At 48.3% G+C, this 27,987-nt stretch overlaps 1 protein-coding gene across 3 annotated transcripts in view; it reads left to right on the forward strand.

Moving 5' to 3' along the window:
* FHL1 (four and a half LIM domains 1) overlaps positions 1 to 27,987 on the forward strand; it is a 40,871-nt gene extending 12,884 nt beyond the window's left edge. The window contains exons 1-6 of one of the 3 annotated variants that reach the window (XM_053273928.1): positions 1,132 to 1,271; positions 17,874 to 18,055; positions 19,783 to 19,960; positions 21,808 to 21,977; positions 23,210 to 23,396; positions 25,297 to 27,987. In XM_053273928.1, coding sequence (XP_053129903.1) covers positions 1,205 to 1,271; positions 17,874 to 18,055; positions 19,783 to 19,960; positions 21,808 to 21,977; positions 23,210 to 23,396; positions 25,297 to 25,451 — 939 coding nt within the window. In that variant the 5' untranslated portion in view covers positions 1,132 to 1,204 and the 3' untranslated portion in view covers positions 25,452 to 27,987. Of the gene's footprint in view, positions 1 to 1,131; positions 1,272 to 9,171; positions 9,325 to 17,873; positions 18,056 to 19,782; positions 19,961 to 21,807; positions 21,978 to 23,209; positions 23,397 to 25,296 lie in introns of those variants that run through there. The other 2 variants (XM_053273929.1, XM_053273931.1) reach the window with 2 other exon arrangements.

Here is a 27,987-nt window from a genome sequence, read left to right on the forward strand (position 1 = left end):
ATCGGCGTGCATTGGCGTGGTGTTTGATGGAGGCTGGGAATGCATTCAGGGCTACCTTGTTCCTGCTGTTGGAAATGCTCAACTATGTCTTGAACCAAAATGGGATTTTGCAGAAGCATATGGTGATTGAAGACAGGATTTGACAAATCCCAGGTGCCAGGAAGCCCTGGTGCCTAGAAATTTTATCATGGTGCCTAGGCTTGGATATTCAATGCCAAAGTTATTTAATAAACCCTTTATTTGTCCCGGGTAGTGCAACTGCGTTTACTTATAACTGTATTTACTCGATTGTGTGTCAGTGCTAGCTGCTTGCAGTGATGAGGAATCCCCACAATGCACCACGTATCTGTACGGTACACTGTGGGTGCACTTATACATAGGTTAGTCTGGTAATTTTGTGAAGCGTCCATTGTCTGCCTCTTAAATGCTTGAGCTGACTCCTAGATCCAAAGCAAGTTTGTCAAGGCCTGACTTACGAAAGCCTGGTGGAAAACTAGTATGGAGTTTAGGCTGAGAAGCCCTCGCTACAAATCCTTACTTAGCTCACTGGAGGATGTCATGCATCTTTCAGCCCAACCTAGTTCCTGGGCTTGTGAAGGGGGAAAGGGTGTGCAGGTGACGCGTGTAATGGACGGCTTCTTTATTTGCAATATAGAAGTGAATGTACACCACCCTGGGGATGGAGAGGGCCAGTTGCTCCCGCCAGCTAAATATAAGAGAACCACCTCTTTAAAAGTCACCCCTTGGCCCACCTAGCAGGGGCGTACAGGCCCGCCACAGAGGGCTGGTGTCAGGGGTTCTCATCCTTGGGCAGCTGCTGAGGGCCTCGGGGCCCCCAAATACCCACTGTTGATGCTTGGGGCTACCTCTGTGCCTGTAGCTTTCATATGGAGGTGGTGATGGAGTGAATCTCTCAGGACTTGGGCCAGGTAGGTGGAGGCCCATGGAGGGCGGTTTGTTGAGGGCCACCTGAATCTGGAGGAGGCTCGCCGTGTACCTTGCAGGGTTTGGGGAAACCTGGGAATTCCAGCAACAGCCTTCTGTTTCCTCATGTTGCCAGCCTCCTTCCGGAGGCCTGTTCTGTGTGTGGTGCTCAGGTGGCGGTTGCCAGGCAACTCCCCATGGTTCCCTGTTACCCCGTTTCCTAGCAACAGCAGTATCTCCATCATTCAAAGCACCTCCGGGAAAGGCCTAGGTTGCCCATATGAGCAGCAGCAATGATGCCGAAGGGCCAAGCGGAGGCGCCGAGTGTCAAGGCGCCGAAGATCAAGGTATCTCTGGAGACCAACCCAAAGCCGAAGGGCTAGATAAGGGCCCATTCCAGCAACCTGTTCCTGGTCCCGAAACTGCCATGCGTGGACCCACACGAATGCCTTCTTCTGCCCTGGGGAGTGGATATATGTGCTTTCCAGCAGTTCAGAGCTGGTCTGGTGGCAGTGAGCATTAATTGTCCCTTTTGCTAAGCAGGGTCTTCCTTGGTTTGCATTTGGATGGGAGACTCCATGTGAGCACTGTAAGATATCCCTAATGGGGCCGTAGCTCAGTGGAGGAGCATCTGCTTTACGTGCAGAAGGTCCCAGGTTCAACCCCTGCAGCATTTCCAGGAGGTTATTCACACATGGCTTTATGCCTGGGGGGTATCCAAAGAGCGAATCGCCTTCGGAGCAGATTCGAGGCAGTTTAATTCGAGGGACTAGATGGATTGTCTGCAGAGCCCTCGGCTCCTCCCCGCATTCCCTGTGATCTTTCCCCTGTGCGTTCCCACTGGCTTACTCCGGTTTTTTCCTCCAACTAATCACAAATCACATCAGAGAGGAGGAGAACGAGAGAGCTTTTTTGTTGCTGTCAGTTTGACAGCTACAGAGGAGCGGGAGACAGCACGACAAGTTGCCAAAAGCTGGATCAAACAGCAGAAGGCTTAACCCTTGCCTTTGTGAGTGACTGCCTTCATCACCTGATGCTTCCCTGATTTAAGAGAAAGGGAGGGAAGTTTAAAGCAGAAACCAGAGCTGTCTCTCTGTCAAGAAAACAATTGCAGGCTAATGGAATCAGCTCAGACAAAAAGGCTCAGGTTACATCCATTCTGCATCTCTAAAGCCTATGCAAACTCCCCTTCACTGAGTTTTGAAAAACTCTGAATTACTGGCATGGCCACTCCACACATTAAAGGAGAAACGGCGGAGCACAACAGAAGCCTGATTTTCCCCCAAAAGCCACTGAAACTAGAGGACTTTTAAAAGCCAGACATACTTCGGGCTAAGCCAGAATTCACAGCCTTGATTTGAGGAGAGGGGGGACACAGAGTCATGTCTGTACTGGTCCCTGATAGCCTGCAGGGACCTTGGGGAAAATACAGCTAATATGTGGATTGGTACACTCCATGCCGGAGGAGATTCGATGTAAAGGCCCTGCCAAACATAGGAACATAGGAAGCTGCCATATACTGAGTCAGACCATTGGTCTATCAAGCTCAGTATTGTCTTCACAGACTGGCAGCGGCTTCTCCGGGGTTGCAGGCAGGAGTCTCTCTCAGCCCTATCGTGGAGATGCTGCCAGGGTGGGAACTCGGAACCTTCTGCTTTTCCAGAGCGGCTCCATCCCCTGAGGGGAATATCTTGCAGTGCTCACACATCAAGTCTCCCATTCATATGCAACCAGGGTGGACCCTGCTTCACTAAGGGGACAAGCCATGCTTACTACCACAAAACCCTCTCTCCTCTCCAAAAAGGTGTAAAGCCTCCAGTTAAGGCTGGGAGAGACTCCTGCCTGAAATCTTGGAATCAGTCAACTGAACTAGATGGACCAGTGGTCTGACGAGTATGTGGCAGCTTCCTATGTTGCTATGTTTTCCCTCCTTAATGGGAGTGAGCTGGTCTTGTGGTAGCAAGCAAGAATTATCCCCTTTGCTAGGCAAGGTCCACCCTGGTTTGCATCTGGATAGGACACTACATGTGAGCGCTGTGAGATATTCCCCTTAGGGGATGGGGAATGCATCAGCTCAGAGGGAAAGCATCTGCTTTGCATGCAGAAGGTCCCAGGTTCAATCCCTGGCAGCATCCCCAGGTAGGGCTGGGAAAGACTCCTGCCTGAAACATTGGAGAGCTGCTGCTGCCAATCAGAGTTGACAGTACTGAGCTCAGTGGACCAAGGGCCTGACTCAGTGAAAAGCAGCTTCCTGCGTTCCTAATAAAGTATGTTTAGGGATCTAGAGAGAGACGACCGATTCCTCCGTACATTTCCAAAGCACCATAAAAGGGAAGAGTTGTGTAAGGGCTCTCACTTGGCAGCACCCTGGACGCGGCGGGCACGTTCGTCGCTGGGCAAAGTGGCATGCAAACTGGGCATGGAGACCTTTTGAAAGGTCTCTGCCTGTGGCACGCTGCCCGGCATTTTTTCACCCTGTCTGGATAGCCAGCCAGCCAGCCAAAGAAGCTGCATAAAAATAAAATGTGATTGACTACAGAAGTTTGCAAGAGATTCTTTTCAGTGGTCTCCGCCAAGCAGCCTCCTTTCCTGCTTTGCAGTTATAACTGCAGCAGCTACTGAGCTAGACAGACCAATGGTCTGACTCAGTATATGGCAGCATCCTATGTTCCGATGTGCAACCTAGGTAGGAGGAGGGGAAATTGATTGTGTGGGCAGTGGGCACAGGCTTCAATGGTATTGTCCTACCCAGCAAACTACCAAGGGTAGAGGAAACACCATCGTAGTCTGTGCCTGCCTTCCACATTTCCCCCTCTTCCTACCAAGGTTGTAATTCACAAACAATCAAAAACTTGGAGTGTACAAAAGGATGCTTGTGGTCGTATGACCTGCTTTGTTATCTTAGGGCCCCTTGACCCTTTACTTTTTAAAATGTAATGCAAGAGATGAATGCATTGCGCTAACTAGAGAGGCAATACCCTTGTCTGAGTTGCAGCAACTTTGACCGGATTAGCATCTGATCTTGCCGCTGCCTCCTTCTGTGTGTGTCGAGTTGCCCTCCAAACACCATGGAAATTAAGCCCTTCGGCTGGCCGGGTGACAAAGAGCTCAAGGTGCTTCTTCAAGTTGGAATGGAATCTTCTCGTGTCCTTGGGGGGCAGATGATGGATCAAGGCCCAGCGACTTATTTTAGAACACCGTTTGGCTCGTGTTTCATGCCAGAGATGCCAGACCCCATCTGGACTAACCTTTGCACGTAATCCTCCCATCAGGGTCCACCGTGAAAGGTTCGGGAAGAGCTTTGTTAGTCTTCGCAAAGAATGATGGACATGTTGTGACAATTGTTGCAGGCAGCTCCAAAATATCCTTGCTGGCCAATCCTCTTGGGCTACTAGCATGAAGAAAATCTCAGAGAGGCAGGCATTGGGGTGGGAGGTGGGTGTTGTAAGCCCCCATTTGGAGGAGCGATACTTTCCCAAAGAGTCAATTGTCGGCCATGTGGCTCCCTTCGGTCTTGTAGGATGTGTCAACTGAGATGCCCAGTGGACCAGAGATTATGGCATTGGGCTGAGAACGGCCTGTTGCCATACCTTTGTTACTGCTAAGAACAATTGGTGTCCGTCACATCGTGAAGCCGTCTGTTTAGGAACGTAGGAAGCTGCCTTATTTGGAGTCAGACCATTGGCCCCTCCAGCTCAGTATTGTCAGGGATTGAAGCTGGGATCTTCTGCATGCAAACTGATGTTCTGCCGCTGTGCGATGATCCCATCCCCTAAGGGAATATCCTACAGCAGAAAGCGCTCACATGTAGTTGCCCATCCAAATGCAAACCCTGCTTAGCAAAGAAGACCATCCCTCTCTCTCTCTCTCTCTCTCTCTCTCTCTCTCTCCTTTTTGAGACTGTATTATGAATATAAAATGGCCTGGATCCTCAACACAACTGCTTTGTTTTTCACTGTCCTTCTAACATTCATTGATTCTGTCCTTTCCCTATCCTGTTAATAATTGTGTATTATTTTATCTTATACAGTGTTGAATAATGTTTAAACCAAATGGCAACAGGCAAATATAAGCTGCTAGACCTCGTAAACATTCTCTTTCTAGGTAGACCTTAAATGCTTAGGAGTCCCATTCTATATTAAATCTGACAGCCTTATTTATTTATTTATTTAGTTATGTATTATCTCTTTAATCACATTCCTCTTCCAAGGTGCTCAGGCTTCACAACAGCCTGAGGATGGTAGTTTAGGCAGTGAGGTTGTAATTTATTCAAGGCCACTCAGTGATAATCATAAGCTGAATGTAGGTTCAGGAGAACAAGAATGGATCCACAGTAAAACGTTGCAGTATATCCCTGGTGTGTGTATGTGTTATCTGAGCCTCTGCCTGACCATGATGAAAGTTCAGAAGCAGAAGGTGTTGCGACTGTCTCGAGGGAGTACTCTTCAAGCTGAGAAATTTCTCACTCTTTTTGTTCAAGTCTTCCTTCCCCACATCCTTGCCACTGAGTCCCATTGGCTCCACCCACCTGGTTGTCTGTTAAATGCCCCCTGAGTCTTGAACATTCTGCTCCATGTGGGGGCAGGGTTTTCTTTTGCCCTTAGGTTTTTTCCTTCAGATTTTTGTAAAATTGACATATCTACGGGTTGCCCCGAGTCTGCTGGTAGCTCCTACCCATTTGCCGGTGCTCCCATTATGTATCTATAAGGATCATAGTATTTCCAGCTCTTCTGGAAATAGATAAAAGATTTAGCCTGAACATGGAAGAATGAGCCGTGTGCATCTTTGTCCGCTGTCCTCTCGTCCTTGGTAGCTTTGTGCACGAATTGTCCCCTTTGCAAAGCAGGGTCTACCTTGGTTTGCATTTGGATGGGTTACATGTGAGAGCTGTCAAATATTCCCCTTAGAGGATGGGGCCATCGCTCAGTGGAAGAGCATCTGCATGCTTGCATGCAGAAGGTCCTTGGTTCAATCCCTGTCAGTATCTCCAGTCCAGGTAGGACTGGGAGAGATTCCTGCCTGAAACCTTGGAGAGCTGCTGCCAGTCTGTGTTGACAGTACTGAGCTAGACCACTAATGCTCTGACTCTGTATATGGCAGCTTCCTATGTTCCAGTGTTTGGGGTCCTTCCCACCACCCAATAGTGGAATTCCGGTTTCCTTTATGCACACGCCCTCTGCTCCGCTCGGTGAACCTTTCAGCCCACTGTGCCGTCTTTCTCCTTGGCTTTCATGAACTCCACCTGTTGCTGAAACTGAAAGTCTTGTTTGACTGACTGCTGATAGGCAGTTGGCAAAGAGATCTCAGCGAGGAGGTGAGGAATGAGAACATAAATCAACAGGGGCTTTGAATCCACTGAGCCTCTTGCCTTCCCTCTTCCAGACTCTCTCTTCTATTTTGGTCTGTGTTGACTTGGGTCAAAGCTGGAATGCTTCCTGACCCAACGAAGGAAGCAACAGATGTGGAAAAGGGAGACTCGTGGGGAAAACCTGGCAGTGAGGCAGATTTTCAGTTTCTCTTTGCTGACTGCTTCCCTTGGCCTCCTTGTCCAGTGCTCTCGTCTTGAATCCTTCTCCTCTTCTTCAATACTGGTCAGCAACAATATCTGGCCACTGGCCCGGCCCTTCTCATTTTGGCCCTTGAGTTTGCTGTTTCGGCTCATGCTGTGCAGAAGGGTTGGCATTTGTAATCCGAGCATATACAAGTCTGAGATGTTGTTCATCTTTTTTCGCTTTGCATATTGTGGACAACCCACAATGTTGGTTGTTATTAGGAACATAGGAAGCTGCCATATATTGAGTCAGACCATGGGTCCATCTAGCTAAATACTGTCTACACAGACTGGCAGAGGCTTCTCCAAGGTTGCAGGCAGGAGTCTCTCCCAGCCCTATCTTGGAGATGCTGCCAGGGATTGAACCAGGGTGTGCAAAGCCAATGTTCTGCCACTGAGCTCACCACGGCCCCATCCCCACACCAACATTTCCTGTTTGAGAGTTATAAGTTTGGAAGGAAAGTATCGTAGCACGAGTATCGTAGCACGAGTATCGTAGCATGAGTATCGTAGCACGAGTATCGTAGAAAGTATCGTAGCATCAGTGCAGCTTGTCTGCCTACAGGAACATGATTGTGTTGATGTGATGCGACTAAAAAGTGAAAATCCAAGGCTTATACTTCATTTCTTTCGAATGGGTTGTCCTCTTTGAATGAGATGTCCCCCAGCCACTAGAGATCCATGAGTCCCCTGTATGCTCTCACCATGAAATCTTATGATAATGGCCGTTTGAACCCTTGAGGATTCACTAAGCAAATTATTGCCTCCACATCCACTCATTGGCCTTTTAATAGGGTTGCTTTGCCAGCAGGGGCCAATGTATACTGTACGTAGATTTAATGGGAAACACGATCCCCAAGTATACCTGATGCCCTTCTCACTCTCTGCTTACTGCTGTTGGGTTTCTCTGTTTGGCTATAATGACTAATAGTTCATCCACGCCTGGGCATTTTAAAGCCACTGTTTCCTTGCCGCTGAATGATGGAAGGAAATGTGAGACCCACCACCATCTGTGCCCACCCCTTCCTTTTTATGGCCAGATTGTTTGGGTCAAGATGATGCTAAGGAAAACGCACGGCTTACTCACAGGGCCAATCTGCTCCTTAACCTTTTGGGAAAGCGGCATGTGTGGGGGCTGAAAGGTGAAGGAAATATTCAGAAATTAATTCAGAATGGAATTGAATTAATTTCATCAGACCATTAACAGGGTGGTTTTCAAACTCTTTCATGGATGCACAGAGGGTTATTCAGAAGCTCATCTGGAGTTCCTTAGCAAGAAAATTCATAACAGTGGGCTACCGTTCTGGAAAGTCACATGGCCCACAGCTACAGTACAATCTTCTCCTGGGATGTGCAAAAGTGGAGGAATGTTAAGTGTGTTCTAGGTAGGACATCTGTTCTGAAAATTGAATGGGTACCCTAGATCAGGGGCTCTCAACCTTTTTTAAACAAAGGTTCGCAAAACTCTGGTCGCAAACAGTGTTCTCTCTAATTTTTTTCATCTCTGTGTAGAATTAGATTAGTTCGGGGAGGCAGTATCAAGGCAGTGTGTGCACACATGCATTCAGATTTGGGCCTTCCTGATCCAACCTGAGCGAGATCTAAAATTAACTGAGCGGACACCAGAAAATGTGTGAGCGTGTGCACATGTGCACGCTTTAGAGGGAACAGTGGTAGCAAACCTTCAGCTCAGGTACCCCATATATAGTGAGGCTGTTCTCATGCGCAGCCAAACCCAGGCTAGGTAAGCCCTGCCTGGATTAGGCTACACATGAGAAATGCCAGGATCAGGTCTGAGCCTTGGGGGTAGCGCCACCTAGCTTAGAGATGTCTTACCATGTACAGTTTGCCCAAATCCTGGTTTGCAAAACAACTTCAAATCCTGATTTCAGATTTTGATGGCTGCTTGCAAACCACGTTTTGTTGAATGTCAGCAGTTTCAGACATCGCAACAAATCGTGGTTCGAACTGCTGAGCTGTCTTGGAAAGTAAACGTGATCAACACTCAAAGACAGTTTAGACAGAACACCAGACCATGCTTTGTTGTGATGTCTGAACCGCTGCCATGCAGCAAACCTTGGTTTGCAAGCAAGCACTAAACTAGAATCCAAAACCAGGGGTGGAGGGGAGAGTTTTGACAGAATGTCTCCAGATGTTGCTGCTCCTAGCTTGAGGTTCAAATTCACCGCCTGAGATGTAGATCTTCGGTTTGACTTCATCATCTGGCGAGGCTTGTTGGGCATCATCTTTCTTTCTTATTCTCTGTCTGAGGCTGTTCACACAACCGAAAAATGCGTAGGACAAGTGTACAAAAGTTCACAGGTCAGCAAGACAAGCCGTCCAAAGCATTGTTTGCATCTGTAGGAATGATTAGTGTTCTGTGCCAAGGACACTGTCTTACCAGCGGGCAGAACCTGAGTTCTCTCTTACGAAGCTAGGCATAAAACGTGTCTTGAGATGTTGAACATGGACTTGTCTCTTAAGCCAAGACCATTCCATGCAGTGAGAGGGTTCAGGTTGCTAAAAAGGCTGCCCAGCTTTTGGACAGTTTTGGAGGCTGAAGTAGTCAGGCAGGTATTTATATGTCGCTGGTGGTACATTCACTGTGTCCTATTCTTCTCCCCTGAGATCACCTAAAATGGTAAGATGTTTTGAGTGGGATTAGGTCCATGAGTCCCAGGGAAGGGGTGTGGACATCTGTGGGTAGCCCTTCCCCCGTATTAATAGCCTCCCTTAACTATAAGCTAGCGATCAAACTGGGACATGTTCTTATCAGCGGGACTCCCTTGTCTAATGTAGAGCTGGTGGTGATTTTTGTCTTTGCAAGATGGCATATCACAGGCACTCAGGTAAAACTCAAGATTTTTTGCATTTCATGTGGGTGACCGGCGCTTAAGATCTCTTTCTGATTTGTGTAATGAAGGTTTTCTCCATTCCTCGCCCCACGTCAGAAATTCTTTATTTAATGCATCCTTAATAGATCGTTGAGGGCTTTCCAGCATATCAGGAATAATTAGAGGAGCTATGTGTGATATTCCTTCGGGAGAAGGTGTTAATGCACTGCCAGAGATTCTTTTGATATTACTTTTGAAAAGTTTTTATGCAAAAGGTGTTTCATTTTGTTTCTTCCCCACTGGGCATCATAGCTGGAATATGAACTCAGGGGATAACACATGCTCATCGGCAGGTCAGGAGCACTGGAACAGCTGGTTTGCCGATTGCATTAATCTTAGCAGCCCCCACTGCTTTTGTAGGGGTATCAGTTACTTGTGAGTTGGTTTGCATATAATGGATGAGAGCTGGTCTTGTGGTAGCAAGCACGACTTGTCCCCTTAGCTAAGCAGGGTCTGCCCTGGTTGCATATGAATGGGAGACTTGATGTGTGAGCACTGCAAGATATTCCCCTCAGGGGATGGAGCCGCTCTGGGAAGAGCATCTGGGTTCCAAGTTCCCTCCCTGGCAGCATCTCCAAGATAGGGCTGAGAGAGATTCCTGCCTGCAACCTTGGAGAAGCCGCTGCCAGTCTGGGTAGACAATACTGAGCTAGATAGACCTATGGTTTGACTCAGTATATGGCAGCTTCCGATGTTCCGATGTTCCTAAGTTCAGAATTAAATCTCAGTTGCCCAGTGATGGACTGACAGATAGTTCTCAGCATCTGGAGGGAGTCTGCAGTTTCAGTGTTGGTTAGTGAGAGAATTGTCAGCATTTTGATTAATAGTTCGGGACATTCCCAGACATAATAATTTAGAAAGCAACTTTATCAAACTCTGTCCTTTATATTCCCTTTCATCTGCCAGTTCCCTTTTCTTTTTCTTTTCTTTCCTTTCTACAAAAACATAGGCCTGAAAATAAAACTTAGGCAATACAGTCATCCCTCATCAATCATGGTTTTGGGTACCCACGACTGGGAAATTGTGATCGGTCTCACCAACTGCAACCCGAGTGTCTGCAATTGGTGAGCTTTTGTTGTGATTTTGGGGTGGGGGTGGGGTTCACCATTTTGGGTGGTTCAGAGGTTCAGTTTCTCATTCATCTTGCTGACCCTGCCAACTCCTCATGATTTCAAGTGCCTTTGGGCAATCTGGGGGGATTCAAAAGTGCCTTTTAGCTATTTGGGTTCCCCCCCCACAAAAAAAAAATATTCCAGAGGTTAAATCTGCTCAGTCCTCTTGCGACTCTTGGTGATTTGGGAGTGAGTTGAGGGAATTTTTAGCTATTGTATTCTTTGGTCTTTTTGCAGTTCCCCTAACCCGCTGTTTCCATTGGTTTTAATGCCTTGCCAATCATGAATCTGCCAATCGCGTGGTTTTCCAGGAACGGAACCCTCGCAGTTGGAGAGGGGTGATTGTATAGTTACAAATCAAGCCCTCACCTGTCTGGTGACAATTCAGATGACAATCAGGGCTGTGTGTCCTTTGCACGGGGGAGAGAGAGAGAGAGAGAGAGATCCAATCAACACTTGATGCCAAGGGATGAGACCCAACTACTTCTGTGTGCAAGCAAAAAGGCACTTCTGGATACACATGGGGTGTGGGGCAGAGTTTCCTTTCAGTGGCAACCCTGTGGGTCTTATGGGGTACTGCTCTGGAGGAGCCCCCCCCAGGGGGGAATCTACCACTGGAAGGGGGGATTGGAAAAAAGAGAGCTCCATGTAGCATATTGGATCCTAGCCAAGGTAATCCAGATTTGGTGCCAAGAAAAACAGAAGCTTGCAGTGTGCACAGATTATCTATCTATCTATCTATCTATCTATCTATCTATCTATCTATCACATTTATATCCTGCTCTTCCTCCAAAGAGCCCAGAGTGGCTTGTTTGTCCTCACAACAACCCTGTGAGGTAGGTTCGGCTATACAAACAGCTCAAGTTTGCATGTTTAGGATCACAGATTGTTTGCTGTGGTTGGGCTATGTAAGCCCCCCACCCACTGCTTGCCCCCTGGAAATCCTGCTCAGCCACAACCTCCCACCCTCCAACATTTCACCAATGCAGTTCCAAGCCATTCTTGAGAGCTAGAAACTTACGTCCCATTCGCACGTAACGTGAAACCAGAGTTGAAGGGGCCAGAGGATGCGAAACTTGTACATCCGAATACAGGACACCCCACTGAAACTACAGCTTCGTAGTTACCAGAGGTTTCACTCTCCAAACTCCAATTTGAACCCTCAGGTTGCAGAGAGTTTTGCTGCTCCAACCCGAGGTTAACCACAGCCTGCGTTATGTGCGAATGACGAACTGCTCGGCTGCCTAGAACTGGAGTTGAGGGAGGAAGCTCCTCCCTCTCTCCAGCTGTGATTGGCCGTGTGGGCTGTCTTTCATGCAAGAAGGAAACCTGCACAGCCAGTTCCTTCTCCTCTCTGCTGTCTCCCTGACTGCAGATTGCCTGCTCTCCGTTGCGTCTGAATTCAGACAGGGGAGTGGAACCGTGGTTCCACGTTACCTGTGAATGCGGCCTCTATCTCTTTTCGAAATCTAAGTTGGAATTCTCAGGAAACTGTCTCCACTTCAAGAGAATAATGCTAGGCAAACAGCTCTGCTTAAACGGCTGTGGGTGCGGTTCAGATCTCTGGTGGGGCTGCATGCATTTTTTCAATGACCTGGAACGGAGTCTGGTCATCCATTCTCCTGGGAACTGGCATGCCGATGGTCTCTCAGGGCTGTGTATAAACAGGCCCAGGAACATAGTCAGTCAGGCTGAGAGCTCACTGTGTTAAGCTGGACCATGGCCATTTTCAAAGCAAGCCACATGTCTAGGTGAAGATAAGGATACACCAACCGCTGTGGAAGTCCAGGAACAAAGGGTGGCACCTTAAAGGCTAACTTGTATTGTTGCTTAAGCTTTCATAGACTAGAGCTCACTAGAGTGCAGGACTAGGACCCGGGAGACCCGAGTTCAAATCCCCATTCAGCCATGAGACTTGCTGGGTGACTCTGGGCCAGTCACTTCTCTCTCAGCCTGACCTACTTCACAGGGTTGTTGTGAGGAGAAAACGTAAGTATGTAGTACACCGCTCTGGGCTCCTTGGAGGAAGAGCGGGATATAAAATGTTTTTTTAAAAAAATGGTGTGAAATCGACTTGACTACACACTTTACCTTTATCCAAACCCAGCACAGCATCCCTCCAGAGGCCATATGTTTCTTTGAGATCTGTGAACCCTTAGGGGACAGCGAACCATCTTATTTATGCCTTATTGATTTTTCTATGTAAACTGCTTTGAGAACTTTGTTTGAAGAGTGGCATGTAAGTATTCATAGCAGTAGCACTCTCTCCATGGAATAATCTTTGGAGGACATTCTTGCCAATTTTCATGTCCATTCCTCTGTCAACATCGATACACTTCCATAGTGGTTTCTGGGTTTTAAAAAACTTTGAAAACACGATTGCAAATGTGCCCGCTGCAGACCTGATGGTCAGGACAATTGAAGCATGGAAAGCTAAAAGCCCCACAATCTTCTCGCCTCTTCCCCATCTCTAGGGGTGGTAGAGTTTGTCAAAAACCACAATGAGCATTTATCCCCCCAGATGGTCCTCTGCTTATCTTCTCTGCCTCCATTTCATTTGTTGAATGTGTTCTGCAGACTGTTGCCATGACACAGTCGACTTTATATAGTGGGACCAAATTCCGGGTAATCAAGTTAAAGGGCAAGTGAGTCAGGAAAACAATGGGGTAATGTGCTTATATTTAGACTGGTGGGGAAGAGGGGGGGGAGAACATTGCAGGAATGAGTTTGCAATTAACGCATTTGTTTTTCTTAGCTGTCCCTGGCCGGGCACGGACCTTTGGGTTGGCAGTTCCCACTGGCTTCTGGTCTTTGCTTGTGTGATCTTCTAGTTTTGATAGCTTAAGAGAGGGATGGTGGTTGGCAGGCTATGGATCAGGTCTGGGTCTCATGGCCTAATAATAATAATAATAATAATAATAATAATAATAATAATAGAATGGCTAAAGTAGCTCTAGCAAAGAAAGAGACGTACACAGAGAGAGGAAGTGCGGTGAGTGTGTGTATCTCCAGTTGTTCCGTCTGATGATTGATGAGGTGGCAACTGTACGGATAAATGGAGAAGGATCAGGGTTAGCAGAGCTGGATGTTTTGGCAAATTGGAGTGTGGGGGGGAGGCAGTGTCCCAGCCATAGAAGCGGCATATTGCTAAGGGGGTTAAAAAAAAGAAAACCTGGGACTTTTACGCACCGCAGGTTTTATTGCGAGGCTTTACTGTGAGTTCGAATTAGCCCCCCCCCCAAACCAACACAAAACTAAATTAAAGGGACTACTTTGAGTAATTCTTCTCATCAGGTCAGCCAATGGGTCTTCGAGAGGAGAGCTGGGCTTTTGGTAGCAAGCATGACTTGTCCCCTTAGTTAAGCAGGGTCTACCCTGGTTGCCTATGAATGGGAGACTTGATGTGTGAGCACTGGAAGATCTTCCCCTCAGGGGATGGAGCCGCTCTGGGAAGAGCATCTAGGTTCCGAGTTCCCTCCCTGGCTGCATCTCCAAGATAGGGCTGAGAGAGACTCCTGCCTGCAACCTTGGAGAAGCTGCTGCCAGTCTGTGTAGACAATACTGAGCTGGATAGACCAATGGTCTATCTGAGTATATGACTGAGTATATGGCGGCTGCTGCAGCAAGGTTGGAGTGGGCAAGGAGACCTCCCCCTTACCTTATTACAAGAAAAGGCAGACCTTTTTTGTTTAAGGTAAAGGGGTGGCAAAAGCATTTTTGCCTATCGGCGGCAAAAAGCTTAATCCGCCCCTGAGGGGTGGCAGTGAATGCTTGCTACCACAAGACCAGTTCTCCTCCTCCATGATCAGAGCGTTAAAACCTCTGAATTATTCAGCCGGGGCTTCTTGGGATCCTGAACAACCACAGTTCATTTAAACAGAGGATCATGGCCAAACAAAGCCGTTCAGTTTACAAGAGAACATATACTTGGCCTTGTAGAAGCATACTTTGGATATTTCAAGCCTGTTTACTTGTTTAGGGAAGAGAATTCTGGCTTTGATTCTGTGCAGCCTGTCTTGGACATGTCATGGAGGGAGAATAACTTGGCCCAGTTAAATGGGACTTTGAAGTCAATCTCAAAAGTGATCTATCAAAATAGGGTTCTTTTGGTCTTTCTTATGTCCAAGAAAATGGAGCCTGTGTGACTTCATAAGAACAGCCCTGCTGGATCAGGCCCAAGGAGGCCCATCTAGTCCAGCATCCTGTTTCCCACAATGGCCCACCAGATGCCCTTGAGAAGCCCACAGGCCAGAGGTGAAGGCATGCCCTCTCTCCTATTGTTGCTCCTCTGCAACTGGTACTCAGAGGCATCCTGCCTTTGAGGCTGGAGGTGGCCTGTAGCCCTCCAACTAGTAGCCATTGATAGGCCTCTCCTCCGTGAATTAATCTAAGCCCCTCTTAAAGCCATCCAGACTGTTGGCTGTCACCACATCTTGTGGCAGAGAATTCCATAGATTAATTATGCGTTGTGTGAAAAAGTACTTCCTTTTGTTGGTCCTAAATTCCTTGGCAATCCATTTTCATGGGATGACCCCTGGTTCTAGTGTAGTGAGAGAGGGAGAAGAAGTCTATCGGCTTTAAGCTCCACACTTCTGGATGGATTAGCCTCCCTGTTTCTCTGTTTCCTGCGTCTTGTGCAGTTGGCAGTTTCTCGACTGGAGCTCAAATGCAAAGGGACAGATGGCCTGGATTGGCAGCCTGTGGAGTTGATAAAGGCAGTCCGGGAGGCGCAGGTGCAAAATGGATGAAGCCGAAGGTGTTGCCACGGGACACTTGGGAGGGAGTTGGCTTAAGGCCCTGTTGCCTTAAGAATTTTCCAAAGAAAGAGGCCAGCAACTGGAAGCCTCTGTCCCTACCCACCCCGAAATGGTGCCACCCCCCACTGCTTTACAACCCTAGAGGGAAAAGAACAGTGCCGTTGAGCAACAGATGTGGCAACCACACAATTTGCAATGGAAATAAACATTTATTGTTTCTGGGTTTATCCCCTGCCTCTATTTCTCTCCCCTTCTTCTGTTTCCTCTGTGTCGAAGGGCAGATTGTAAGCCCTTGGGGCAGGGATCTTCCCTCTTGTCTTTTATAAAAGACCATGCAAATTGATGTGATGATGATGTTGTAATGCTGCTGCTATTAAGCTATGCCAAGATCTTTTGCAATGGTGTGGAAGGCAGATGTGGTCTCTCCTTGAAAGAATTAGAGTCACTACTCACAAAGAGTTATGATACTCACTATTCAGTGGGCAGTACTTTTTCTCTGCACTTTGAGGGCTTCTCCTCTTTTGTTCCTGTGGTGGTGAATTCCATAGATTAATTATGTGCTGTGTGAAAAAGTACTTCCTTTTTTCGGTCCTAAATTTCTTGGCAATCAGTTTCACGGGATGACCCCTGATTCTAGTGTTCTGTGAGAGGCAGAAAAATGTCTCTCTCTCCACTTTCTCCACACCATGCATGATTTGACCTCTATCATGTCTCCCCACAGTCGTCTTTTTTTCTAAACCAAAAAGCCCCAGATGTTGCAGCCATGTCTCATAAGGGAGGTCTCTCAGCCCTGTCTTGGAGCTGCTGCCAGGGAGGAAACTTGGAACCTAGATGCTCTTCCCCTCCCTCCCTAATCTGCCTGCTTTTGGTATCTGTCTATTCATTGTGGGCCTTTCTCATGGGAAGTCTGTGTGGAAGTCTTATAGTGCCCTCTGGTGATGGAAACCCAACACACAAGCATGCTTGCAGGCCATGCCTCCAGCCTCAGAGGCAGGATGCCTCTCAATACCAGTTGCAGGGGAGCAACAGCCAGAGAGAGGGCATGTCCTCCCCTCTTGCCTGTGGGCTTCCCCGAGGCATCTGTTGGGCCACTGTTTGAAACAGGATGCTGGGCTAGATGGGCCTCCTTGGGCCTGATCCAGCAGGGCTGTTCTTATGTTCGGTTCTTAACATGACCTTCTCTGATTTGTGTCCAGTTTGCAGGAAGGTGCTTAATCTTGCTGGTTGATTGTAGCTGTGAAATCTGTTGAACGGAGCTGCAATTTTTTTAAAAAAAGACGTCCCCATTTCTAGCTACTTGATCAGCCAACCCCCAAGTTAATTAGATGATTTACGGGAGAGGGATCAACGCTGGGGATCAATGCTGGGGATGATGGGAGTTGAAGTCCAATAACATCTGGGGACCCAACGCTGAGAATCTCTGGCGTAGACAATACTAGGCTAGATAGAACTGACTTAGTGGAAGGCAACTTCGTATGGTGGTGGTCAGTGTTCCCTCTAACAGGGATTCCCAGATGTTGTTGATTACAACTTCCCATAATCCCCAAACAAAAGCCATTGCAGCTGGGGATTCTGGGAGTTGTAGTCAACATCTGGGAACCCCTGTTAGAGGGAACACTGGTGGTGGTGTTATAGAATAAACCAGGCCTGCTCAACTTTGGCCCCTCAGCTATTTTTGGACCACAACTCAGGGATTATGGGGTTTGTAGGCCAGCAGGAGGGCCAAAGTTGAGCAGCAATAAACAGACAGGACCACCCTTGCTGGCTAAAGTTTCTTTGCCTTTAAGTGCAGTGCATTAGACCTGAGTGACTGTTGTGAACCAGCTGGCATGGTTGGAACCATCGGGGGGGGGGGAGCGGGCGGGGGGGGGACACACAAATGATCATTGTGATTTTTGACAAGGTCTACCACACACCTAAGGATGGAAAACAGGTGATAGCACTGCAGTGCTTTCAGCTTTCGGGGTGTTGTCATGCTTTTCTTGTCCTGGCCATCGGACAGTATGCAGCGTCCACATCTGCAGTGGGAAGCTTTTAAAAACACAAAACCTGCTATAAAATTTTATCGATGTTGTCAGAGGAATGGAAAAGCAACTTGGCAGGAATGTCCTCCAAAGATCACTCCGTGGAGAGAGGACAACCATTTGTTCGCGGTTACCCTGATCCTTTGCTCTGTGCAAAAACGACTACAGTTTTACCCTAATTGTTTAGGGGCAGGGATAAAGAAGGGCTAATAACACACAGGAAGCTGTTAAGTGCAACCGTGCTCTCACCTCTTTCCCATCTCTAGTGGGGCTGTAGCCATAGGGTGGCATGAGCCATAATTGAGCCCCCCAAATGTCCTGAATACCCCCAAAACCTCAGCCCTGGCTGATCTGTTTTCATTACTTCTCACCCCCCCCACCTGCTAACTTTTGCGATTCCCTTCCAAGTCTTTTAGGCTGGCGATGATCAGTTGCCGAAAATCACGATGAGCCTTTGTCTCCTGAGATGGTCCCAGGGGCCACCGTTTGTGAGCCTGGCACATGGACTAGAAAGGCCAAGCTTCAATCTGAGCTTCATCCCTGAACTTCAAAGGTTGTTGTTGCCCAAGCACCAATTCTATGATTCTTTGTTCTTTCTCCTTCCTCCGAAGGGCCCGGCAGCTACACTGTGGGCACCATGTCCGAGCGCTTTGACTGCCACTACTGCCGTGACCCACTGCACGGGAAGAAGTATGTGCAGAAGGAAGGCCGCCATTGCTGCGTCAAATGCTTTGATAAATTCTGTGCCAACACCTGCATAGAGTGCCGGAAACCCATCGGAGCTGATTCGAAGGTAGGGAATGGGAATGGGGTGCCCGGAACCTTCACGGTGAATGATCGGAGCCGATTCGAAGGTCGGGAATGGGAATTGGGTACCCGGAACCTACATGGTGAATGATTGGAGCCGATTCGAAGGTAGGGAATCGGAATTGGGTGCAAGGAACCTACACGATAAATGCCCAGCAGTCAGGAGTACCACAGTCTAGTTATATAGCAACCCTATGCTAGGCACTTGGCACTAGAGGTGTGCACAAAACTGACTGGCCTGGTTCGGTTCGAGTCTGAACTGGACCCGAACAGGACCGGGCCAGTTCAGTTTTGCCCCCCATCGAACCGAACTGGGTTCAGTTGGGGTGGGGTGAGGTTGTGAGTCATTTAAAAATATAGTATGCACCCCCTCCGGACGGCTTCTCTGAGGATGTGTGTGTGGGGGGGTGTCCACTGAGGTTCCCCCTCCCCCCCGCCAGCCTTCCTCTTCACAAAAATCGCCCATTTTGAGCATTCTACAGCGCTTTCTGGGCCTTTCCCCCTGGCTGTGGTCATGACCCGGCCATGCAGGGGCCCATTGCGCATGCATGGTGGCCTCTAAAATGGCCACCACAATGGGGGAAAGGCCTGGAAAGGGCTGAAGAACACCAGAACCTGGTGATTTTTGGCACAAGGAAGGTCAGGGGGGGAGGGGAGACCTTCATGGACAACTCCCCCCCACATCCTCGTAGAAGCCGCCCTGAAGGGGTAAGTACTAATTTTTTTAAAAAAACCCAAACAGACTTGAGAACCCCCTGAATGGCCAGCGGGGGTCAGTCAAGGGGGTCGGACTGAACAGGGGGTGGTTTGGTTCGACCCTGAACTGTTGAACTGAACTGCATCCTTTTTGGCACTGTACAAGCAACGGTTATGATCTTGATTCTTATCCAGAGATCTTGTAGTCAGATTTAGTACATGAGCCAGCTGTGGTGGTCAGTACCATCTGAGGGGAACAAATGCTTTGTCTCACCCCAGATAGTTGTGATTTCTGACAGGGTCTGCTCTCCTAGATGATAGCACTGCAAAATGTTCCGCTTTCAGATGAAGCGTGGGAACACACTGAAAGCTGAACATATTTATAAGTAAGCTGCTATTACCTATTTGCCACCTCTCAGGGTGTAGTAGACCCAAGAAAAAAAATCACTATGAGCATCTGTCCCTCCAAATGGTACTGACCACCTCAATTGGCTCATGAACTATGGGATTTGCTGCCAGAAAGGCGGCAGGGAGGGCCACCAGGCTAGATGGCTTAAAAAGGGTAGGAGACACATTCATGGAGGAAGAGAGATTGATCCCTGGCTATTAGCCGTGATGTCTCAATGGAACTTTCATGTTCAGGGGCAATCTACCTCTGGATACCAGTTGTTGGGGAGCAACCGCAGGGTAGATTCCTTGCCTTCGGGCCCTGCTTCTGGGCTTCACATGGGGCATCTGGTGGGCAGTGTTCTCTGTAACAGGGATTCCCAGTTGTTGTGGACTACAGCTTCCATCATCCCTAGCCAAAGGCCACTGCAGCTGAGGATTCTGGGAGTTGTAGTCCACATCTGGGAATCCCTGCTACAGAGAGCACTGCTGGACTAGACGGACCGGATCCAGCTGGGTGCCTCTCGTTGGGGGTCTGACGTTGCTCCCCTGGGGACGGAAGCTGCTCAGGTCTCCTCGCTCCTCGAAGGTCTCATGTCTGTTTCTCCGCGTCCCCTTTCCTGCCTGCAGGAGCTGCACTTCAAGAACCGCTACTGGCACGACACCTGCTTCCGCTGCTTCAAGTGCTCGGCGTCCCTGGTGAACGAGCCCTTCATGCTGAAGGAGCACAACAAGGTGTGGTGCAACAAGTGTACCACCATCGAGGGGGCGCCCACCTGCAAGGGCTGCCTGAAGCCCATTGTGTCAGGTAAGGTCTCTCAGCAGCAGAGAGCTGGGGAGGACAGGGGGAGGCAGGAAGCGGCCTCATACCGAATCAGGCCATTGGTCCCTCTAGCTCAGTAGTGTCTACACTGACTGGCAGCAGCTCTCCAGGGTTTCAGGCAAGACTCTTTGCCAGCCCTGCCGGAAGATGCTGCCAGGGATTGAACCTGCGACCGCCTGCCTGCAAAGCAGATGCTCTAGTACTGAGCTACGGCCCCCTCCCTGAAGGTGGCATACATGGGTCTCCCATCCAGGCACTGACCACACCAAGACCTGCTTAGTTTCAGCAAGGTAGCTGTATTATGTGCCTTTAGATCAGTGGTTCCCAACCTGGGTTCCTCAAGGTGTTGCTGAACTACAACTCCCAGCATCCCCATTGTAGTGATCAGCCACTCCTCCCTCTAAAGAGCTAACCAGAAGTGAATCCTGTCTTGACTGACAGACTGGTGAACTACAGGGCTCAACCAATCAGCACACCAGGTGGGTGGGACCTAGAGAGCAGTTGGCAGGAAGAAGGGAGTTCTTTATTAGAGAAGGACATGTGGCCATGAAGGATGGATGGCTGCAGGAAAATGACTCTGCAGGTCCTGGAAAGAAATGAGAGCCAGAAGCTTGAATTCTCATCCAAGGTTTGGTGATGTAAGGAAAAGGAAGCCTGTTGGCTTCGGGAAGTTTAGTCTAGGGGAAAGTTTGTTTAGTCAGACTTTGCATTAGAATGTCTGTTTCTTTGGTGTGTGCTTTGTATATTCCTAATTTAATTACCTGCAACATAATTAAAATAAGAAACACTAGCCTACGCCCATTGTATCTAGGGCATTGCAAAAGACTCAAACATTTACATGTGCATTAAGACAACCTATTTTTGTAATACTATTAAGTATTCTTAGCTGTATTTAAAGCTAAGAAAGCCTCCGACAGAAGCAGTCCGCACGCAGTACTTGAATAAAATTGTTTTTAAAAGTCTTTTCTTTTTACAAGCCTAACCGTGTTGGTTTTTAACTAAGGAAAAGGGGGGGGGGCAAGGGGGGGAGTCATCTGGTGCAAATACATCCTCAGATGTTCAGCAGCTAACAGTTTTTCTCATCCTGTGTAAGCTTGTCTGTGGAAGGTTTTTGTATTTGCCCAATACCTAATACAGAGGGACCTTGGAATTACAGCATCAAATTCACTGGTCCAGCTCTCTGCAAGTTTTAGGGTGCTTGGTGGCCTACCGATAATTCAGGATAGTTTTAGGAGAAGCCTAGCCAAGCAGCTCAGCAGGGATGATTCAGCATTTCTTTCCCTCCTGCGAGTTTGCTCTGAGACAAAGGCTTTAAGCCACTACACCCAGCCACAATAAATTGCGGTTGGGGATGGTGGGAGTTGTAGTTCCACTACATCTGCAGGAATGCAGGTTGTGAACCGCTGCCTTAGACCTTAGTGCCTGTTTCTGGTGCACAACATGTCTCCCACGATGCAATGCAAGCCCTTGCTAAACGTGGGTTGAATTCTTCCCATGCTAACGGTTGGTCTAATTTGAGGGAGAAAGCACCCAGTACTCCGCCTCTGGGGCCTGTGCCCCTGACGAACACAGGCGGCAATAGCAGTGGTGGGCTTCTACGCCCACATGCCCCTCCAGTCACCATCTCTGGGCACAGCTCTACCTGGGGAATGGCATCACAGGCATCACAATGGCATCTACCTGCAGGCATCACAGCTCTCATGAATGGTGTGGCGGGATGGGAGAGAGAAGCTGCCATGAGCTAGAGGCTGCTGCCTCCTGTTGGGCGCCCTCCCGGCTTGTTAGGATGAGCCGCTACTGATAACAGGCACAGCCTACTTTTCCCTTTGCAGGTGATCAGAATGTGGAATACAAGAAGACCGTCTGGCACAAGGAGTGCTTTACATGCAACAACTGCAAGCAGGTGATTGGCACGGCTAGCTTCTTCCCCAAAGGAGACGAGATCTACTGTGTCACCTGCCACGAGCAGAAGTTTGCCAAGACCTGTGTCAAGTGCAAGAATGTAAGTCCTTTGGTCCATCTCCGTAGCTTTGATCACGCTCGCCTCCTTCCCTTCCTCCAAGCTTGGGGCTCCTTTTATTCCCTTGTTGTAGGAACAAAGCGGTGCTCCCAGATCCCCCGAGAAACATAGGTAGCTGCCACCGACTGAGTCAGACCCTTGGGCCAGCTAGCTCAGTACTGCCGACACTGACTGGCAGTGGCTCTCCAAGGTTCTATGAAGGATCCTTTCCCAGCCCTGTTTAGAAATACCAGGGATTGAACCTGGGGCCTTTGGCATTCAGACCAGATACTCTGCCACTGAGCTACGGCCCTATCCCCTTCCTATTCGGGTGGAAGAGGGTGCATCAAAATGTATTTCTTCTCGCTCATATTGCCAGTCTGCTACTATGCCCATTTTACAGGTGGGAGAGTGCAGGCCCAGATTGTGTAACTGGCACACAGCCAGACTCCCGTGTTCCCAGGTCGCTGAAGGGGCTTTTCTCGCACTTTTTAGCTAGACCATGCCGAGTCAAAGGGGGGAAACCTCCATTCAATGAGATCTTGTTGGTGGTGGGAAAATACCGCCCAGGCTCGCAGGCCAAACTCCAACCCAGTTGATTGTCTTTAGAAGTCTCGCTCAACTTGGGCATCCCAGCTATTTTTGGACAACTCCTCCCATCATCCCCAGCCACAGTGTCCAATAGCCAGGGATGATGGGAGTTGTAGGCCAACATTCACAGGAGGGCCGCAGTTATTTATTTTATTTATTGTTAAATTTATATGCCGCCTTTCATTAAAACAATCCCAAGGCGTTTTACAGCCAAATTTAAAAACAAGATTGTAAAAAAAAAAAGACAATTAAAATATGAAGCTAAAGATATAAAACAAATCTGATTAAAACTTTAAAACAAAAGCATAAAAGTAATACGGAGTACAAAAAGCAGCAGCATAGACAATCAAATAAAAGCCTGGGCAAAAAGCTGCGATTTAACATGCTTTCTAAAAGCTGTGATGGAGACTGAGGAGCGAATAGTCACCGGGAGAAACATTCCAGAGTCCAGGGGCAGCAACAGAGAAGGCCCTGTCCCATATGCGCGACAGCCGAGCCTCCCTCGTTGTCGGCACCCGGAGCAGAGCCCCCTCAGATGACCTCGTCAAGCGGGCAGCAACCCTTGGGAGTGGTCCTGGGTGATAGCTTGCCTGATGACATGGAGTCAGATTTCTCCCAACTTCTGGCTTGCCTCCTCCTTCTAGGCCATCACCTCAGGAGGCGTCTCCTACCAGGATCAGCCTTACCACGCGGAGTGCTTCGTCTGTGCCACTTGCACCAAGAAGCTGGGTGGGCAGCGCTTCACCGCTGTGGAGGATCAGTTCTACTGTGTGGATTGCTACAAGTCCTTTGTTGCCAAGAAGTGCAGCGGATGCAAGAACCCCATCACAGGTAGGGACACGGATTCGGGTGGCAGCAACGGCCAAGGGCTGATTTGCCCAAGCTTGCTCACACGATGGCAAACAGGGTAGGGGAGGCATCCTACCCAAGTCCGGAGCTGTGCATGCTCCTGTTTTCCGCTTCGGTGTGAGTCGGAGGTGCAGGTTCATGATCGTCTGTGAGGGTCCTGCTGAACGAGGTAAGAGGAAAATCCCTCTGACCCAGATGATCACTGCCTGCAACTCCTACTGTATTTTTACTCACACAAGCAGAAAACAGGAGCATTCACAGCTCCTGAACTTGGGTAGACTGCATCTCCTACCCTATACATCTCAGTGGTTTGTGACGTGCAGTTCTACCCGCAGTGTGTGGTCCACTGAACAATACTGCCTGCCCCCGCTATTGCTTTCAAATAGAGGTAAATGAATTTTGATGAAGTAGTTGGCTCCACGTGGAAGTACCTTTAAAAAAAAAAATTACATTTTATTTCCCGTTCTTCCTCCAAGGAGCCCAGAGCGGTGAACTACATACTTAAGTTTCTTCTCACAACAACCCTGTGAAGTAGGTTAGGCTGAGAGAGAAGTGACTGGCCCAGTCACCAAGCAAGTATCATGGCTGAATGGGGATTTTCCCGGTCCTAGTCCAGAGGTTGCTAGTTCAAATCCCCACTGGTATGGTTCCCAGACTATGGGAAATACCTATTATTGGGCAGCAGCGATATAGGAAGATGCCGAAAGGCATCATCTCATACTGTGCGGGAGATAGCATTAGTAAACCCCTCCTAGATTCTACCAAAAAAACCCCCAACATGGCTCTGATGTTGCCAGGAGTCGACACTGACTCGATGGCACAACTTTAGTTCCATTTTGCAAAAGTGACATTTTACTCGTGCACGAGTGGGAGCGAGCCATTTCCAGGATAGCAGCTGCCATTTTTTACACGCTGTCACTGCAGTCATGGAAATGGGTGTGAGAGGCTGGTTAACACAAACGTTTCGCCCCAAGATCCTGAGGCCAAGTACATGCTCATATGGAGGAAAGAAAGGCTACTTGTTTGTGTAGATTAGCCCTTAAGAGCTATATACTGTATTTACCTGAATCTGACTAGGTTTTCCCCAGGTTTTTGATGTTAGAGATCAGGTAAAAGGTAAAGTGTGCCATCAAGTTGATTTCGACTCCTGGCGCCCACAGAGCCCTGTGGTTTTCTTTGGTAGAATAGAGGAGCAGTTGACCATTGCCTCCTCCCGCGCAGTATGAGATGATGCCTTTCAGCATCTTCCTAGATCACTGCTGCCCGATATAATACCAGCGGGGATTAGAACTGGCAACCTTCTGCTTGTTTGTCAAGCATTTCCTGTTCCTTTCGGGTAAATACAGGTATAATCTGTAAAGTTAAGTGTGCTGTCGAGTCGGTGTCAACTCCTGGCGCCCACAGAGCCCTGTGGTTGTCTTGGGTAGAATACAGGAGGGGTTGACTGTTGCCTCCTCCCATGCAGTATGAGATGATGATGCCTTTCAGCATCTTTCCTATATCGCTGCTGTACTTCACCTTTATTTTTTGAGGGTTGCCTTTAAATTTAGAGTTGTCTTGAATTAGGGCAAATAAGATAGATATAATTATAATCCCCCAAATATATATATTCTCTAGCTGTAGCTGTTGACGAAAGAGTTGCCTGCACGTACAGCAGATGAGTATGGTTCACTAGATTTCTCCACTGAACTTTGCGAGGTTTGCTAGTTGAGATCATGAGACTGCATTCCCTCCAACCTTTTCTTTGATACTCTTGGAACGCCTGCTTGACCCTTGGAGTGCATTCCAGCTCATCGGAACCACAGCAAATGGCTTCAGCCAGCTGAAGAGAGCAGACCCTTCTCCTTGTAATGCGTTTGCTTTTAAAAACCTTTGTCCACAGGCTTTGGAAAAGGCACCAACGTGGTCAGCCATGAAGGCCATTCCTGGCACGATTACTGCTTCAACTGCAAGAAGTGCTCCATCCCGTTGGCTAACAAACCGTTCGTCTTCCTCAACGATCAAGTTTACTGCCCCAATTGTGCCAAGAAGCTGTAAGGCCGGCAGAGCGGGCCGACGGGGCGCCTGCCCCCTCGCTGCCAAGTCGATCATGAACCGTGCGCTTGGATCCTGGTCTGCTCACAATTGCTGCCTGGCTGTTTTAGATACCCACTGCTCACATGTTCTCTTAAAGAATGTAGGGCCATCTCTTCTGCCCACTCCCCTTCGCTGCTGGCATTAAATAAAAATGGCACAGGAACACCTTTTTTTAGATGCAGATAATTTTGCTTCCTTGCAACCCTGGAGAGGCCAAGTAAAGTTGAGAGTAGAGCTTTGCACGTTCAAAAGGTACTCACTGCCACTTCAGCACTATTGTTGGGAGGGCAGTGTCCCAGCAGGCCAGGGGGCGTCCAAGGAGGCACAGCTGCCTTGGCTTCCCAGCAGCCGCACGGGGTTGCTCCCATTTTGCCCGAGAGCCACATTGCCTGCAGGCCAGCTATTTGTCAGGTAGCGCGCAGATCTACCTGGTGAATGGCCAGCCTGCTGGGAGTGTGGCAGCTGAAAGAGGAGCAACCTGAGCTGCCTCCTTTGGCATCTCACTGGCTCCTTAGGACAAGCGGCTACTGATGCCTGAAGGACAGTATGACAGTCCATCCCACTGCAGTGCTGTCCCCGTGCCCCGCTTCACACCCATGCCTGAGGTGACCACCTCACTGTGCCTCATAGAAGGGCTGCCCCCAAGTGTTAGGTGCAAACATTGCCGAGAGTAGGCCCACTAACTGCTGGGCGTCCAGTGACGTCAATGGATTCATCATGGCTGCGGTTCTAATAAACAAAGTCTTGGGATTGAGCAAAGCCCCCCTTCTGAATTTTACTGAGCAGACAGCAGATTTTTTTAAAAAAAGTTTTTTTGAAAGATGCCACCGACCTCTCTTTCGTTCTGAGTGCGCCTCTCGATTTGTCTGTGGCTATGTTGCATCGCTGCTAGTACGCCCTTGTGGTACCCACCAAACCAGAATGATTCTTTTCCAGAGAAGTGCATGGTTGTTCAAATACGTCCCTTGATTTGCAACATTCCTCACCCCCAGCACGGATTGCGCCACAGGCTGTTGGAGGCCTTGGAACTCCCTGCTCTTCAGACAGGACTACTTTCTAGCCTTTTTACAGACATTGGACTCTTAAGTACCCCCTCCCAGATTCTCTCTGTTTGAGAACCATTGACTTGTTTTAACAGGCCAGGTTGCTGTTTCAAAAAAATACCAACTTCTGGCCTCAGGATGGGATCAGCAAAGCCCCTAAACGGCCACATAGGGCAGATTAACAACAAAACCTACTCCATTGGGACAGCAGAAGTCATCTTCTCGGGGTGGAAAGGGAAGGGTCCAGTTGACTCCACTGATCCCACAGATTCAGGCTGGTGCGTCTTTGAAGCCTGTGTTCATAACAAACCATATACACACGATCACACTTAAACTTTTCCCCTTATTCTATAAAACAGGGTAGAAGAGCCTTCACTCTGACCTGTTGTGGTGCCTTTCCTTTAGCTGTGGTAGAAGGAAGACCTCCTGCCCAGAATGCCTGTGCCCTCACTGCCCATTCTGCAGACACTCACCTTGCTTTTATTCATCCGCTCTTTGCCAAGATGCCAGGTGAGAGAGGCCAATCTGACAGCTCTCTCCTGCTCCTGCATAGCATAGCTGCAACCACATCATAACATATCACGTTGCCAAGTTCTGTGTAGGAGCATGCAAAATTCATCGGGTCCAGACGGCCAGCAATTGCTAATCAGGCCTGACACAGCTCATGTTATCACCTTTTATCTTTTACAGCATATCTTACTGCTTGTGCTTTAACTCCACAGTATTTTATAGTTTTATTGTTTTCATCGACAGCCTCCATTGACTGTGCTGATTTTAACCACTTAGAAACTTTTATAGCTCTGAATAGCATATTTCACTGTTTTAGCCCTAACTTCATCGATTTGGTAGCTTTATAGGTTTTTTTTTGCAGCTTAAATAGTAGCTTTTTAGCAGTGCATAGCTTTTACACCACCACCTTCCTACTCAACAGCTACAGTTGTGGGCATAGTCTGCTTCAATGCTGTTTTAATGTATTTTACTTTATGGTGATCAAAGACTGTAATAAAGATCGATTAATTGGGATCTAACTTTTAGGGGTGGCCACCAATGTTCCCTGTAACAGAAATTCCCAGATGCTGATGAGTACAACTCCCATCACCCCCAGCTGCAAGGGTCTTTCACTGGGGATTATGGGAGTTGTAGTCAGTAACATCTGGGAATCCCTGTTAGAGGGGAATCACTGGCTGCCATTGCTGACTTCAGAATAAGCCACCTTTAAATGTACATTTAGGAAGCTTAACCCTTTAACCACGCTGGTTTGTAAAAGTAGCTTGCCCGATTACTAGCTTTTATACATCTCTGTTGAAAAATGTGCCTCTTGCAGAAGACATCAATCCTGCACAAGACATTAATCTGAGATATCGGATGAATACACAAAATGTATGCACGTTGGATTGGTTGAAACTCGTATCATCAAGCTATTTCCTCTAATAAAACAGAAGATTGCTTGTCTA

Source organism: Hemicordylus capensis, chromosome 11 (genome assembly GCF_027244095.1).
Source record: "Hemicordylus capensis ecotype Gifberg chromosome 11, rHemCap1.1.pri, whole genome shotgun sequence".
NCBI lineage: Eukaryota > Metazoa > Chordata > Lepidosauria > Squamata > Cordylidae > Hemicordylus > Hemicordylus capensis.